Source organism: Copadichromis virginalis, linkage group LG4, assembly GCF_057382275.1.
Source record: "Copadichromis virginalis isolate Kocher_CV1m ecotype Utaka linkage group LG4, C_Virginalis_male_GT1.1, whole genome shotgun sequence".
NCBI lineage: Eukaryota > Metazoa > Chordata > Actinopteri > Cichliformes > Cichlidae > Copadichromis > Copadichromis virginalis.
Window position 1 is genome coordinate 23,566,465 of NC_140621.1, and position 15,848 is coordinate 23,582,312.

The 15,848-nt window shown below is 40.5% G+C and overlaps 1 protein-coding gene across 3 annotated transcripts in view; it reads left to right on the top strand.

Annotated features, from left to right (window-relative positions):
- The window catches only part of cyth1a (cytohesin 1a), a 41,231-nt gene that overhangs the window by 11,405 nt on the left and 13,978 nt on the right, over nucleotides 1-15,848 (top strand). The window contains exon 1 of one of the 3 annotated variants that reach the window (XM_085454309.1): nucleotides 3,180-3,448. The exons of the other annotated variants lie outside the window; for them this stretch is intronic. Coding sequence (XP_085310435.1) covers nucleotides 3,421-3,448 — 28 coding nt within the window. The 5' untranslated portion in view covers nucleotides 3,180-3,420. Of the gene's footprint in view, nucleotides 1-3,179; nucleotides 3,449-15,848 lie in introns of those variants that run through there. 3 annotated transcript variants of the gene reach the window in all.

The window sequence follows — 15,848 nt, forward strand, 5'->3', positions numbered from 1 at the left end:
TACCTTTGCTGTAGCAGCACTGTTACAGACACCATGCAGTTTCTTGGACAAAGCCAACAACTTCACACAAACTTACTGACATGAAGACAAATTAATATTGTCTTGTGGTCTTCATACATACATGCTCTAAATAATATATGAATAAAATTGTAATAAAAAGATATCCTCAGTAAATGTGTCATATCATCAACACCAATTCATATAAATCTTATTGCATTTACTGGAAAATAATATTGCGTTACACAGGTAAACCTAGTTTCCCCATTTGGTTGTGGCTGACCTCATAGTTGAGACTTTTATAGGTCATAGTTAAAGGTTTTGCGGTAATGGTATTTTAATTTTAAAACTGAAAAAAAGAACTAACGTCCTACAGATTCTAAGACGAGCAGACCTTTGTCTATTTGAGGATTTTCTCTTTTCCTTTGAAACTCAAAATCTGCTGCACCTTTTAGCACAGTCTTTATTCTTTTTTTGGTCTTGATTTAAAGTTTGCATAAATCCTCCATTTATCTGCTGATCCGTTCTACTTTAGCTCGTTCAGGAAGCTGTGGATAACTGTAATCTTCATGTGTCTATGTCATCTCATAATCTTTTCATTTAAAGGTCAGGCAGCTGCCTGTGTGCTCTTGTTCTGGGTCCTTGAGCACAGATTTACAGCATTGCTTGGGGGAATGGATGCACTTCTAACAATGAGTTGAAACTTTGTGTGTACGGGGGTCGCTACACACAGGCTGCATTGTCAGCTGTTGAGTTTGCGCGACACAGCTGAAGCATTCATGGGTCACAGAATGAAGTTGAGATCCCCCCTAAATGAAGATTCAGTGCAGACTGTAGCACTTTACCGTAGTCTTCTTAGTAGCTGTGTCCTGATTCCTGGGTCGGTGCTCAGAATCTTTTTAAAATGCAGCTGGACAGCTCATACACATTTTTCTACCGTACGTCAGATAAACAAAACAGATGAGCTGTTTTCTCCCCTTACCTGGCCTCTGTCATTGGCTGTGAGTGGAGCATTCCTCTTGGCTCTCAGGTATTCATCAACAGGCAAGGACAGGCTCAATCCTCTGCTATCTGACAGCAGTATGGCTGTGCAGGTGTTACACAAACAGAAGACTAATTTACTCACTTTCAACAGGGGGCTGTAAATCCCTCATAGTTTCCTTAAAAAATGCCGCCAAGAAATATCTCTCTACTAGGAAAAAACGACCTTTCAACAAACCTTTGATCAGCCTTTGATCACAGGGGGGGAAAAGGTGAAGGTCATGACATCAAAACTGTAAAGCTGCATTAGGCACAAACATTCTGGTGAGTATCACCAAGATGTAGCCAAACCTGTTTCATCGTTACTGGTAGGCCCCTGCATTGTTGTGGTGTAATCATAAGAGTGCAATGAAAATCAGCTGTTTTTCAGAATCACTCAATCATCCCCAATAATAATAATAATAATAATAATAATAATAATAATAATAATAATAATAATAATAATAATAATAATAATAACAACAACAACAACAAAAGATTATACAGGATAATGTGGGAAATAAATCCAGAGCCATTAAAGCACTAGACTGAAACATTTTGATTTATTTGTTTATTTATTGCAATAATATCATGTGAGAATAGGCTGTGCAGCGAGTTTGAATATCCAACAGGTGTTCACAAGTGTTTGTCTGTGCAGGTGTTGTTGCTATTTTTTAAAAGAACGGTTTAACATTTGTTTCTGAGGTAAACGTTTGACTGCACACACACGTCTACTCTCGGCGGATGTGGTGAATCAAAAGCCTTAAAAAGAGCAAGATCAGCAGCAGTAAACTGCTCTGCCTCGGTGAGTCTAACTCACTCCCTGCCCCCACTCAAACCCCAACACATGTGTGTGTGTGCGTGTGTGGGAGAGAGCCGAAGGCAACAGGGTGGCAACACAGTGGGGCAGACGCGTCATAGGGCACGTTCGCTGCGCTCTAATCAGTTTGCATAATCAGGAGACGGAGATAGGCAACGAATTCCTTTCAAAATAAGAGTCTCACTTACAATTACAAAGTCCAGTATATGAACTACTGACACCTACCTTACTTTTTGTAAGTAAGTAAAATTTATTTATATAGCACTTTTCACACATAAAAATCACACAGTGCTTCACAATAAAGAGAAAGAAAATGAAAAAGAATGGAAATACAGCAAATAACAATGTAAAACAGTAAAATACAACATAAAACAATAAATTAGTTGAAATCTAGTCTTCAGGGTTAGAAAGGCCCGATCTCCATGAGTTTTAAATCCAGCGCGTGGGGCCACCAGCAGTCTCTGAGCTGATGACCTTAGAGCTTGGAAAGATGAATGTGGTTTCAGCAGGTCAGATATATACTGGGGAGCTTGACCATGTAGGGCCCTAAAGGTTAAAACTAAGTCTGAAGACTATGCAAAGCTAATTTGTTAAAACAAGTAAAAAGACCAATGCAGTAATCCAAACGGGAAGTCGTTTATGCTGAAGAACTGAATCATTTAAAAATGTAATATGTACATTATATATTTATATGCACATGTATATATTTATATATTTGTTTATTTTTTCTCATCTACTCACTGGCATCGTAAAGACACAAATCAAAACTGTTGTATAAAACATAAACCTGTAGGATCCTGCAGGATAAGCCTAATTTGAAAAAAAAAAAAAGAAGAAAGTTATGTGCTGAAAGTTATGGTCTGATTATACCAGCACCAACACATATGCAAACAGGAGTTTTGAGCTCTGTAAATTGGTATACCTCTCCAAGTTTATGTTGCAATGCTGCAGGGCAATTCCAAACTAATAACTGACAGTTATTCTTTGAAATTATTTGGATGTGAGGATGACGGGGATTTAGCCAGTTGAATGCTTGTTTGGGTGCCACAATGTCTTGAGTCAGTCTCATTATACACCTCAATATTCAAATCAATATAAAGTTCTTGTAATTTAAGAGTAGTGTTTTCTTGAATTTATATTAAGTTTTGTACTGTCCTGAAGATAACTGGTTTGGCTAATGGTGCCTTTATGAATACCAAATCACAGAAAGAGTCGAAACAACAAAAATTTGTAACTGTGTAATCCAAATAAAGTTTTTTGTAAACATTCTTTAAAACGTGTTTTAATTTGAAAGGCACAACCGGAAGCGCTCCTCTGTGCCAAGCCTGCTCCTCTTGCTACTTTCTCGCTCTCAGGAGCAAAAAGCTGGTTGGTCAAAGTCCGTCACTTCAAACCACTCCCTTGAGTCGTGGACCGAAACAGTCTTGTTTTAGGCTAGAAGTCAATCCTCGGAGTAACTTTTAACTCGCCAATTGAGAGTTGAAAAGCCAATAAAGCTGTCGTTAATTGTATTCGGCGAAAGGTTTGACTCTCGGAAATCTTCTAGAAACTTTTCGGACTCGAAACCTTGAGGCACAGACATCATGGTGTTAAAGTCGGAAGACGGCGTAGGTGAGTGAGCTACTCAGGGAGAGACGTTTTACTTCGTGTGAAAGTAATTTAAATGGCACCACATGGCCTTTAAAATATACATATATATATCAGAGATAATAACTTGACGGTATGAAAATGGAAAATCTCAGTGGACTGTAACTGTCCTTGGCCTTGTTGACATTGTTTATTCTCCTATTGTTGCTTTGCTGCTTGTGTAAGCGCGGCACTTTTCTGAGCCTTATATAGCAAATAAAAAATATGTATACACAATCATTTGGGTTTTTTTTAAAGTCTATTTTTGTTTATCCATATCATATTGACTGATCCTTGTCTACAAAATTCAGCACATTACCACATATTTGTACACTAAATCAAAGAGCTGGCTGTATTTTCACATTTAGTTTTGAGCAGTGCTGGTGTCAACATTATCAAGCACTTTAGTAGTAACACTCTGTAGACTTAATGCAGACTCTAACACGGTCAGAGTAAATATCGTCGGTGTCATTTTTCACTGAATACTCAGCAACAGGTGTGAGAGCAGACCGCGCACTCCTCCAGCAAGCTTTACATGAGTCATACTTCATCATTCCAGCCTTTGGATGGGCCACCTTTAGTTGAAATTATGCCAGAGAAGCCTTGCTAACTGTTGCAAATTACATTTGTGGCTGTAATTCCTTTACATCAGTTTGATGATGTGCAGTCATAATGAGCCAGTGTGCAGCCTTTGGTGTGAGACAGAAAGCCTTTGTTGCTGAGCATCATTCTTTCATCTTTTCTCTTTGACTTGGTTAGCCTGGCAGCATTAATCAGGAACTTTGCCTTGCGTCACTAATAATCCTGTTAGAGAACAGTGGCTGATCCTGTTATATGCTGCTGCTCCTTTATTGTTCTTGGGAACTTGCACACTTTGCCCCCCTCTCTCTTTTCCTTCCATAGCCTTGGCTGAACCTGGCTGGCACACACAGCTGCATTGTTTTTTGGAGGCAGCGAGGTGAGCGAGAGGTCCATTCGATTCCTTTTGAGTCCATTTGTCTCTGCCACTTAGCGGTGGGTGGTCTGGGAAATTAAAGTAGTTGTCACTAATGGTTCCCTAATGAGTGGCGCTGAGAGCTCTAATGGGGCCTCTGGTACAGTGTACCCTCCCTGGCACTAATGCCCCCGTGGTTTGATAATCATCATCATCTCGCCATAATCATATTTTAGCTCTCTTTCTGCATCAGTTGCAGCGCTCCTTTCCACTCAGACCATCGTTCACTCTGCGTTGTTGGTGCTGAAATGGAAAATGTGTTTAGAGCAGAGAGCACTAGTGAGGTGTTGTTGAAAGTCTGTTTGGTAGCTCAGCAGCACTTGGTTGGCTGTTTTCGCTGATGTTGATAGTGATCTCGCAACTGAAAGAGGAGAGAAAATGAAGGGTGTGCAGATTTAAAACTATGACCTGTCACATTAATATTGCAATGGTTTCATGAGAGTCTGTGCTGAACAAACATTTTTTTTTCTTTCTAATTAGTCAAGGCAAGGGGGGGGGGGGGGAGTTTGTTTTGGATTGTCATTTACCTGCATTGTTATTATGGTCAGCTACAACTGACTTTCTATTTGGTACTGGGCTTGGTCTTCATGTGACATCATGTGACGCACATCATGATTTCGTAACGTCACGATGGCGAGCTATGATTAGTTGGGGAAGTCTGTCATGTCTTGCGGTCAGGTCATTATTATAATCCCATATAAATGAAGTCCAAGTCTTTCTGGCCAAGCATTTCAGCTATCGTAGTTTACATTTATTAATCATAAATTGAGCTCCTTTTAAAAATTTCGCAGATTAATCAAGAAAAGTATTGTGTTCTTGTCCACATTTCGTGACATCTTGTCATGATGCTGAGAGTGCAGATAAGGGTGTAGCAAGACTTGAACTGCTGTTTTCACTTCCTTCTCGGTTTCTCAGAAAGAAATGTGTCAAGTTCTCTTTTTTTTTCCTTTATTCTTTCTCTAGGAGTGGAAATCGCACTGCAATCTCAAAGCTTAGCAGTTTGTTATTCCTCACCTCTCTCAAAGTTACTGACTTTTAGTGACACTCAGCTTCGTCTGCAACAGGTAGAGACATGCCTGGAGTTGCTGTCTTATTACGGGAAGGGGAGGAAAAAAAAGTCTGACTTCTGCTAGTAATGTGAAAGAATCCAAAATGGCGGCTGGGAGGAACTTCTTGATAGATGCCTTTTTAAAGGAGTATGCTGATTTGCCAATCAAGCAGCTGTGCAGCAGCTCAGGATTTGAGCTGTGCATACTTGGTCTACTCCTGGTGTTTCTCCACTGTTCAGAGCACAGTGAACCAATGCCTATTTTATTCCCCTCCCAACAGGATGGGAGGGTTTCGCCGCAGTTTTCACTCCTCCGCCGATCTGTTAGAGCAGCTCCCAAACAGGAAACTAAGGGTTTGATGATATGCTTGGCAGGAAGAGGCATCCTACAATTTGTGTGATGGGTCCATTTTTTCACTCTTCTACAGCAGAAAAAGCAACACTGAGGCAAAAATAAAGGTGCTAAAAGATAAAGATTTTTGGCTCTTCCAGCTTTTCCACCACATGTTTTTCAGAACGTGTGTGTTATACTGGGAAGGCAGGATGTTGTTAGTGGGAAAGCCCTGATTAGAATCAAGGCTAACGGCATCAGAGGACAAAGGCATGTATTGTGGGAAGAAATAGCACTTCCGCTTTTGAGGGAAAACACAGAGTTGCCTCCTCGGTTGCTTCTAAAAACAAGTTAATGTCAATAAAACAGAGCAGGGATTATGTAAAAAAAAGCTCATCTTTTGTGTTTGCTACCGTGGATTATGTCTATGTATGTGCATGCAGCTGCTATGCTGCTGTTGGGCACTCTGCATGTTTGCTTTACACTGAATCTGACGCTGACACAGTGTGTAGGGTGGCAGGCCTTGCTATACATTCTTCAGGCTCAGTTCCCACCCCCTCACATCCTTGGGTCTCTACATTCCTGCACAGCAGCGTCAACAAAGCTAGCCAACCCACTGTGAACTATGTCTGGGCTGTCAGGGGAGTGACGGGGTCGTTTCTGTTTGACCAGTCTTCTTTTGCGATGGCATTGACTTTTTAATGTGCCTTTTTAAAGGGTGTAAAACATCTTCTCTTAACACAAAAACTCACACAAACACAAAATGCTTTGCACTTTCACCTGTTGAGAGCTCTGGAAGACAACCAAGTTGGACTACATGAGAGGGGAAAAATCCACTGAAAAGTGAAACTAGTGCTCCTCCTTAAAGTGGCATTCCTTCTAATAAACGTCAGGGTGTCCTCTGATTGCAAAACAAACCCCAGATGCAGAGAAGTCCATGAGATGATGTTTCCTCAGATCACTTGTCTGTGACCTAATTAAGCCCTTTCCTCGTGTATTTATGGGCACAGTCACTATTTTCAAGTATATTAGTACAATATGGTGTGTATGTATTAAATTATTTCCCCATTAATGTCAAGAATGTTGATAAAGCAGCATATGCTTCAGGGCAGACTTTTGTCAAGTTTCCATTGGCTTCACCACAGGACTTCAGTGACCAGTAGGTGACATCTGAAGCCCCTCAAATTTAGAATTTTATTTAAAATCAATACTGATGTTTTTAGGAATTTAATAATAATAATAATGAGATTGGCACTGATGGCACAAGCAGAAGAAAGGGATCTGTCAGTCTTATTGCTTTCTCAAATCACTTTACATTTGTATTGCATTATGTTTTATTGGAACATTCATTAGGAGAATAACACCTTTGACTCTCCAACATAGATCATTGTAATCCTGAGGCATGCTACAAGTGAATTTACTGTTGCTATTCCATTCTTGTCTAAGATGGGATTATGTGAAAAATGGGTGTAACTTCACCAGCACATGGATCCCATCCTGACAGCTATCAGAAGAAGCTCAGTCACTTCGAGGCTGCAGAGTGCACTCAGCACGGCAGAGGGCTCCAGGATGACTCATTCGTCTTTATACAGACACCAGACAAGCGCTCATGTCTGCTCTGTGCTGCAGACGGACCCGGGGCAAGTGTACACTCATACTGTAAAAACACACACAGTGAGGAGCAGTGCTGAGAACCATTCTCTTAAAAGATCATTAGACTCAGGATAATACTCATGGCCTAGACTTAACAATAAACACATACTCGCCTCCAGCACAGAGTCCGTTGTTAAAGTGGAGTTTGGAGGTGGTAATTTTGGCTGCATGACTGGTCAGGAGAATGAAGAACTGGCTTGAATTGCTTACTCACAACACCAGCTCATAGTAGAATATATCATCGCTGTCTCTGTGGGAGATGACGGCAGAGGAGGAACCAATCATCATGTAGTTATTTGGTAATTTAACTATTAATCATCATTACGAACATAAGAAAGGCTGGATTTTTTTTTTTTCTTTTTCAGTCTTATGGTTCTGGGCTTTTTAATTTCATTATTCCTGATACAAATAGGGCAAATTTCCACACTTAAAAAATCTGAAATGGAGGGGGGGGGAGTAATTGGATTACTACCTGAAAAGTATTTCATCCTCTAACTAGGACTCAGCATGTTGAGTTATAAGCATGGGTTGAACGTATGCCTACAGGTGTGTATGCAGCATATTTTTGGGAGAAGGGGCAGCAGCTAAAGGAATGACCACCGGGTGGAGCCACCATGTTTGTCGTGGAGACAGGAAAGCATGTGGAGAGAGAGAGAAAGAGGGAGGGCGAGGAGGTGGTGAGCTAGTGAGTAAGGCTCCTTCCCAAATGGACTGTATCAGTGGCTGTGTGCCTTGAGCCGGCTGGCAGCTGATAGTTGTGCTGAGGAAATCAGGCAGTGTCTCTCTCCCTGTCAGGAGGAGCAGGACTCTTCCTTCTGTTACTTGACGTGCGGATGTTTTGAATCGCCAGAATTAAGCGGTAGAATCTGACAGGAGCCAGGGCTGGTGAGCCTGTTTGTGTACAACAAGGTGGAGTGAAGAAGTGGAGTTCTTCAGAAACCCAGAAAAGTAACACTTGGGAGATTTTCTTGTTCAGGTTAGCACCAAATCTTGATGATGCTTCTGTGTTTAGCTGATTAATTAATTGCAAGGCTGTTTTCTGTTGCTTGCTGTCATGTTGCTGTCATGTGGGACTTTGGTCAGGTTTCATTGAGTCTGTGCCTGCAGTTGCCCTTTGACAGTTTTGAGGGTAAAATCAATGAAGCTGGAAAAAATGCATGCTTTATAAATAAACTGCTGGGAGATGATTCATATATATGAATATTTATGTGTTTTAAATCTCCTGGCTGGCCTGTTGTGTTGACTGTATACCAGAGCTGGAGCCCCAAAACTGGGTAACAGAGTGATGTCAGCAGTGGTGAGTTTGTTGGTATGAATGAAGCCCTTTTGATGACGGATGTATGTAGAAGTTGGACTTAAACACCACATCATCAGGGGTCTGTATGGCGCACATGGGATAGGTCCATTCAACAAAATTGACAAGGATCAAGCTGGTAAAAGTAAAGGCGATTCCTTATCATCAGCCCATGTGTTTGGGCCTTGTTAAGGAATGAAGCTACTTGTCGACATAAAGAGAGAGCTGTGATCATCCCACCTCTCTTCTCACAGTTTCTGTGTTCTTCTGCCATTTGCTGTCCCACGCTTCCCTGGCTAAACACAGGGCTTCTTCTCCTGTTGTCTCTCCTCTGCCAGTCCCCCTTCACATTTCATACCAACAGGTCAGAATGAATGGATTTGGGCCTTTTTCTTCTTATTAATCCATAACTGGTGGTCCTTTTCAGTCCGGTGTGTGGATTCTGTTTCTTTGTGTGCTCTAGAGGAGGAGGTCAGAGATGAATGATTTTTTTTCTCCTTTTGGTGACCACATTCAAAACAGCCTTAGCTTTGTTGCCTTTGATCTGCTTTGTTATAGAATGTCTATTCCTGTGTGTGTGTGTGTGTGTGTGTGTGTGTGTGTGTGTGTGTGCTTTTAGATATAAATGAGAGAGGGTACCCGTGGGATTTGCTAAAGTAATGAGATTCAGTCTGAGATATGTGGATGAGATAGTCACATTTTAAATCACTTTCTGTTTAAGCAGACCACAGCAAGAATCAGAAAGCTTAGTTATTTATTAGACTGAAAATCAGCACCATAATCGATTGTGTGTGTCCTGTGCTGAATTAATTAAACCTTATCAAGAAGTGGACTGCTTCTTTTGACCATTTGTGCTCTTATTGGTATTGGCTAGGGGTCAATTGATTGGAGCCTACGTGGCTCTTGAGGCCAGTGGCCAGGTTTTAAAGGGAGGAATGTCAGTGTAAACATAAGGTCAAATGTTGAACAGCAGCAACAGAAACCTGATGGAATGGGGGGAGAGGAGCAGGTAGATGTTGACTCGAGAAAACTGATGTTCTCAGTTCAAATGAGATCGGCTGGAATAAGAAGGGAGTGCAAAGCCTAGATAGGAGTTGGTCAGACCAGAAGGATGGTGCATGAAAGAGAAAACCTGCAGACACAAACAACAACAAAACCTTGTGCAAAGAATGATTGCTGCTGACAGTGTCATTTGTTTACCTCCATCACTGTGTGCACTTCATCAAAATAAAAACAGTGATCTGTGTGTCTTCGCATATTCCCTCACTCAGCAAATTGTAGGTGTAAATATATTCCTGACGTCTTCATCTGCTGCTGTAAAACACCAATACACATGTCTACTAAACTGTCATTTTACTATAAAGATCACTCAGCATTAGTTTCTTCCTTACATGCAATACGTACGTATGTCTAGTATCTGTGTTGCTGGAGCAGCCTGAGTAAGGAAATTACCTAGTTAATAATTTTTTTCTCTTGGTCCTTGTGTGCTTGGAGGAGCTCCCTAAATTGGGTCACATCAGCAGGGAGGGTGAGCTAAAAGATCTTACGAGCACTCGGAATTCTAATTTCCGTATTTTCCAAGGAGAGTTCTTCAGTGATCTGGGTGGAAATGAGACGTCTGCTTCTTTTGCCAGGATGGCAATCAGGATGAGTATTAGTGGCTTCTGCTGCCCTGGGAGAGTGATCTATAATTGGTATCTCTCTTGATGCCACCTCCCTGGTGCGCTCTGCTGACCCAGCCTTCACTAAAAAAAAATGCTTCACCCATCTAGGAAGTCTGCACTCTTAGATTAAAAAAGTAAGGGTGCACCGAGACAAGGTATTATTCTTATACCTGATTTAGGGCTCAAATGAAGCTTTGGGGAAACTAAAAAAAAACTTCTTAAGCACTTTACCTAAAGTACAGAATGTATTTGACAAGAAGTGGGATGTACCAGTTCAGGAGTAAGTGCCATGATTATTCTTGCAGAGTGCATTGAGTGTTTCAAGTCATGCATTTGGGTTGAACTGCACCCAGGAGTAATGAGGGCCAGGCCACTGCAGGACAGAGCTCTGATTGTAATATGCCAGATTTAGCAAAAGAGCACTTATGTCAGTACCATTAACCAATTGCTTCACACTGTCATCTTTTTCAGCAAGGTATATAAATGGAACGCATTATCTTTGGTTTAAAATAAAATAAATTTAGTACTTTGTAATACTGACCTCTGAATAGAGGTGAACACACTTTGGGAGTGACAGTTTCGTAATGATGTGCTGGAAATGACAGTCAGATGGTGTTAGTGCTGTAAAATGAAACAAAAAGCAAGTTGCAAGAGTGCTGATCATTAGTTTATATGTGGGTGTGCAAGTCCATGTTACTTGTCCCTGGTCTCTCTGCATGACGGCACTATGTGCAAACACGCCCCCATGTGCGTTTGCATGTAATTCCCCTAGATGACTTATTTTTCACGCATTGCAATTCCGAAAGCAGTGAGATGTGGGCGTCATGTGTTTTACTTGTGAAACAGTCTGTGGAGCCTGTGGTCATCACAGGTTCGACCCTGCCCTTTTTGCATGTGAGAGAGTAAGAATTCAGACAGATGAGGAGGCGTGGTGTGCGTGGAAGGAAATGCCTAATTTATCCCTTTTCTATAATATTGTAATGCCAACAATAAAATATGGATAGTAGGTGGTTATCACAAAGTATCTTTTAATAAGACCATTTATTTTCATTGTTCCAAAAACAAATAGTCCCTTCATTCTTCCTCTACCCTCTCTGACTCTCTTTTTAACGTCCTGCCTATTTCTGATGACAGCCACATTTCATCGGCTGTGTCAGTGCAGAGGTTTGCTGAATGCGAGCCAAGCAGTGCTCCAAGCATTTTCTTACGTTGATGAACTCCCTCTTCATCTGCTGGTTTCTGGGAAATTACACCCACTTGGTGCCCACCTCTGAAGCAAGCATGTTTAGGGCCTTTCCCTGCTGTGCTGTGGTTATGGTTATTTTGGGTGGAGCAAGGAAAGCATCGATGGTTTCAACCACGTTGCTCCGTGATTATGCGGATTCAGATGACATGTCGGGATGCAGTGTACGTTTTGATTGCAGGATCTGGGTGCCATCGTGCATCTGTCATATGGATTTTGCACAAACTATTTTTATGTGCTCTCAAAAGAGGAAAGTGTATAAACAGTTTCCTTCCTTAAAATTATTAGTTTGCTAATTTTTTCAGTTTTCTCCTTGGAGTGAAATTACAGTCCTGTATGCAGCTCTTCTCTAATGTCAGTCCTCCTCTAAGGCCTGGAGCAATGTGGCTGTTTCATATTGGGACCTGCTGTCCTGTGCTGTGTCCTGTTCATTTTTTTTAGGGTCTGCCAGGCCCCCTACTTGACATCGTGTTTCTAGAAAGACAATTGAATTTTCGTCTTTGAGATCATCCTCCCTGTTGTTATTTTTTTAGGCTGTTGAACACAAGCCCCTGCTCTGGATTTCATCATTGTGACACTAACTCATCCAGGCAATCAGGAGATAAGGTCATTAAATGCAAGGAGGGCCATATATTCTCAGACCTATCACCACTTTGTTTGTGTGTTAGGTGGTGCCTTCTTGTGCATCTGCGAGGAGGAATTGTGACCAGATTTTTAAAAAAATGCACATATATATTTGGGTTTGTCTTTGCTCAGTATCATCCTGTCAGCTCCCGCTTATAAACAAAATTTATTCAGACCCCACTGTGACTTTAAATAGCAGAATGCTCGGTATGTATATGTCCGGTATGCCAGAATTACTTAAGGTGTCGAGGTTTGATGTGTGAAAGGTCAGCTTCATGTGGACTCCCATTTTCCCCCAGCTGTCTGAAAGCAAAACAGGAAGACAGCATGGCATTGTTTTGGTGCTCCTTCAGTCTGCTCTAAAGCAGTCCCTGTTTTTTAACTTTCATCGTCTATCATCCCCGTGTTAAATATTATCAGAAATTCTGGGAAATGCCATAGTTATTTACCCCAATGTCTTTAGGTTTACTTGCTTCTTTTATTAAAATAAGCATCCTCAGTTATACAGATTTCTTTCTGCTGGTTATATATTTAAAGTTGGATTTTTTTTTTCTTCTTTTTTTGCTTTTTGTATGTTTGTGTCTCGTCATTTATGAGTGACGTGCTTAGGATAATTTCTGAATGTCAGTTGTATCCTTCGATTGCTTGCTTCTCTTTTTTTTTTTTTTTTTTTTTTTTTTTTTTTTTTAATATAAAACCATCATCATTCCACTAACACTTTTACATGTGGTTAGAGCTGGGCGATATAACGATATGTATCGCGATATAACTTTTACTCGATAGAGAAATTAAGCTATCGCGATAGACCTCGCCGCTCTTGTCCTTAAAAAAAAAAAAAAAAAAAAAAGGTCAGCCAATCCAAATTAAGTAACGCAGAGCCGAACCAATCACAGCCGCAGCGTCACGTCGCGTGACTTGTTAGGTACAGCACAAGTGCCAAGCCGCACGTGTGTTTGTTTGGGAAGCAGCCAGCGGGTAATGGAGCCAGCGCATAATGGAGGACATGAGTGTGCCGACTAGAAAAATCAACCGAGCGTGACCGAAGAGAAAACAGATGATGGTTCCAATGCCGGAGAGATTGTCGAACGGAAGAGCCATAGAAGTTCCGTAGTGGGAAGGTATTTCGGCTATTTCAAGTCTGACAAAAAACAGAGTAGCGTGCACTGTAAATTGTGCCGAAAGCAAGTCTGGAAATACAATAAACTGGTGCATGCGTCACACTGTGCGCCACGTTATTGTTTCGGTGAAATGAATTTCTACAATACTGTTACTGTTAATTCTACTCTCTGCAGTGTTTAAATGCTTACATATACACACAGTTACTGTCCCTCCACACATACGACTCGGTTCTGCTTCTATGCCCCAGCTTTGTTTACTTTTTCCCCACCGAGGCTTCTAGACTTCTGATTGGCCAACATTTCTGCACGGTTAGGAATCTAGCGCCACCTGCTGCTTTGGCATGTTCATAGCAGCGTTTTCCTTCATTTCTGCCTTTATGTGTGGACGGGATTATTTTTTTAAAACGAAAACGGAAAATCTCAGTTTTCAAAAATACCCGTGTACGTGTGGACGTAGCCTCAGTCTCTGACTGGAAGCGCTAATTCGTCATTCGGCTTTTGTCAGACTAAAGTAACTGTTAAAACTGTTTGAAAAGCTAAGCTATACAACAAGGAGAGATTGAGAATTTCCTTTTAGTTCTCAGTTTATTTGATATTGACAAAAGTTAGTCAGTTTTGTCTGTTCTTCTGTAAAACAAACTAAGATTTATTTTTAGAATTAATATTTTGTTTCTAAGTGGAATTGACAATTTAGTCTGTTTTGTTTGTTCTATTTTGAAACTTAAACGCTTTAGTGGCTGCCTTTTGTGTAGTTTGCAATATTTGCCTTTATTTATCTGAAAAAGTCTCATGTTCCTTAAGTACATCTACCCTGTTGAACTTATTATGGGAAATAAATATTTAAATAAAAACAAGCTGCTGATTATTTCACATTTTACTTGTGAGCAACGGCACATTTAAATCTTACAAATATAGTTATTTGGCTTATATCATGATAGATATCGTTATCGCCTGAAATGAAAAAAACATATCGTGATATGAAAAAATCTCATATCGCCCAGCTCTACATGTGGTACACTGTGTGTTACCCAGTCTCATTGAATCAAGAATTTTACCTCTACAGTTATGTTGAGTCCTCTGTCCTCAGCTTTCGTCTCTTTATATCTGTTACTTTGTTAACTGCTGAAGACTCACTGAGATCCATAGAGTCATCCAACCTTTGACCCCCTTTAACCTTTAAACTCTGCTGAGGAAATGAAACGAGGAGGTTACAGAACAGATCTTGTGCTGAGCCACTGCAGGAACTGGAGAAATGGCCTCGCATGCCAAATAATGTATCTTCTGTCTTTTTAATGCAAGTATTTAAAGGCAGCTGATTATCAAGCAACACTTTACAGCAGAGCAGACAGTTTTGGGCACACACCTTTTTCTTGGAAAAAATTTTAATTATGAGAGAAGCCACTGAAACAATTTGAATAGCAACGTCAACATCAATGTCTTATTTGTTTTATATTGAAATGTCATTATGTGTTGTTTCCCATCGGGAATCCACCTTACGAACAATGCAGATTAATGACATTTACTACTACTACTACACTTTGTGACTACTTCCCTTACTCCATACCATTAGTTTTTGTTATTTTACATGGTATAGCATACATTTTGTTTATCAAGTAAACCAGTTAATCAATACTTGTTTTTAGAAATTGACTATGTTAAATATATAAATTACACAAACACACAAGATGCAGCTAAGTCATTATTAGCATATTTTTAAAGTTATGCTTGGTCTTAATAGGGCTGCTGACAGAATAGCCTGATTGCTTTATTAAGAAACTGTCACTGTTTTTTAAAGAGAAAATGTAAACTTTCTTGTTCAAATGTAAAGCAAATGAAACGCACTGTTTGGAGTGCTGCTGTGCTTACAGTGCTCTGTGTCCACGCATCTAGTTTTCGCTCAAGTGGACAAGCAGGCACGTTGTCCATCAAACAGGCTAATAATAACTAAGGTGTGAGTGACAGGAGGACTGTCAGCACTTTGATACCTGTCACATTTGTGCTTCTTATGCACTGATGCTCAGTGCTGATTGGCTGACCAGACATTTTTTTAAAAAAATTGTAGTTCCACAATAGCTGATTTCCTGTTTGATCCGCATGTGACCGCTGCTGATTAGGTCACTCTGTTGGTGTAGGCGTTTTGAACTCTTTAGTGTTTGTAATGCAAAGGCTTATTTGAGCCATCACTAACACTTTAACAAAGAAGGACTTTCACTGTATTGTCTTACGACTTACGGTAGCCCCTGCAGTTGAAAATGTCTTCTCATAAATCACCGCTGGTTTTCATTGTTCCTCGTACCATCTTCCACATTCCTTGCTATGTGTGTAATCACTTTTTGGAATGTTGAAGAAATGCTTCAGGGACATTTATTTATAGAAAATGGCAGGGATTGTGCTACATAGTGGACGTGCACATGGT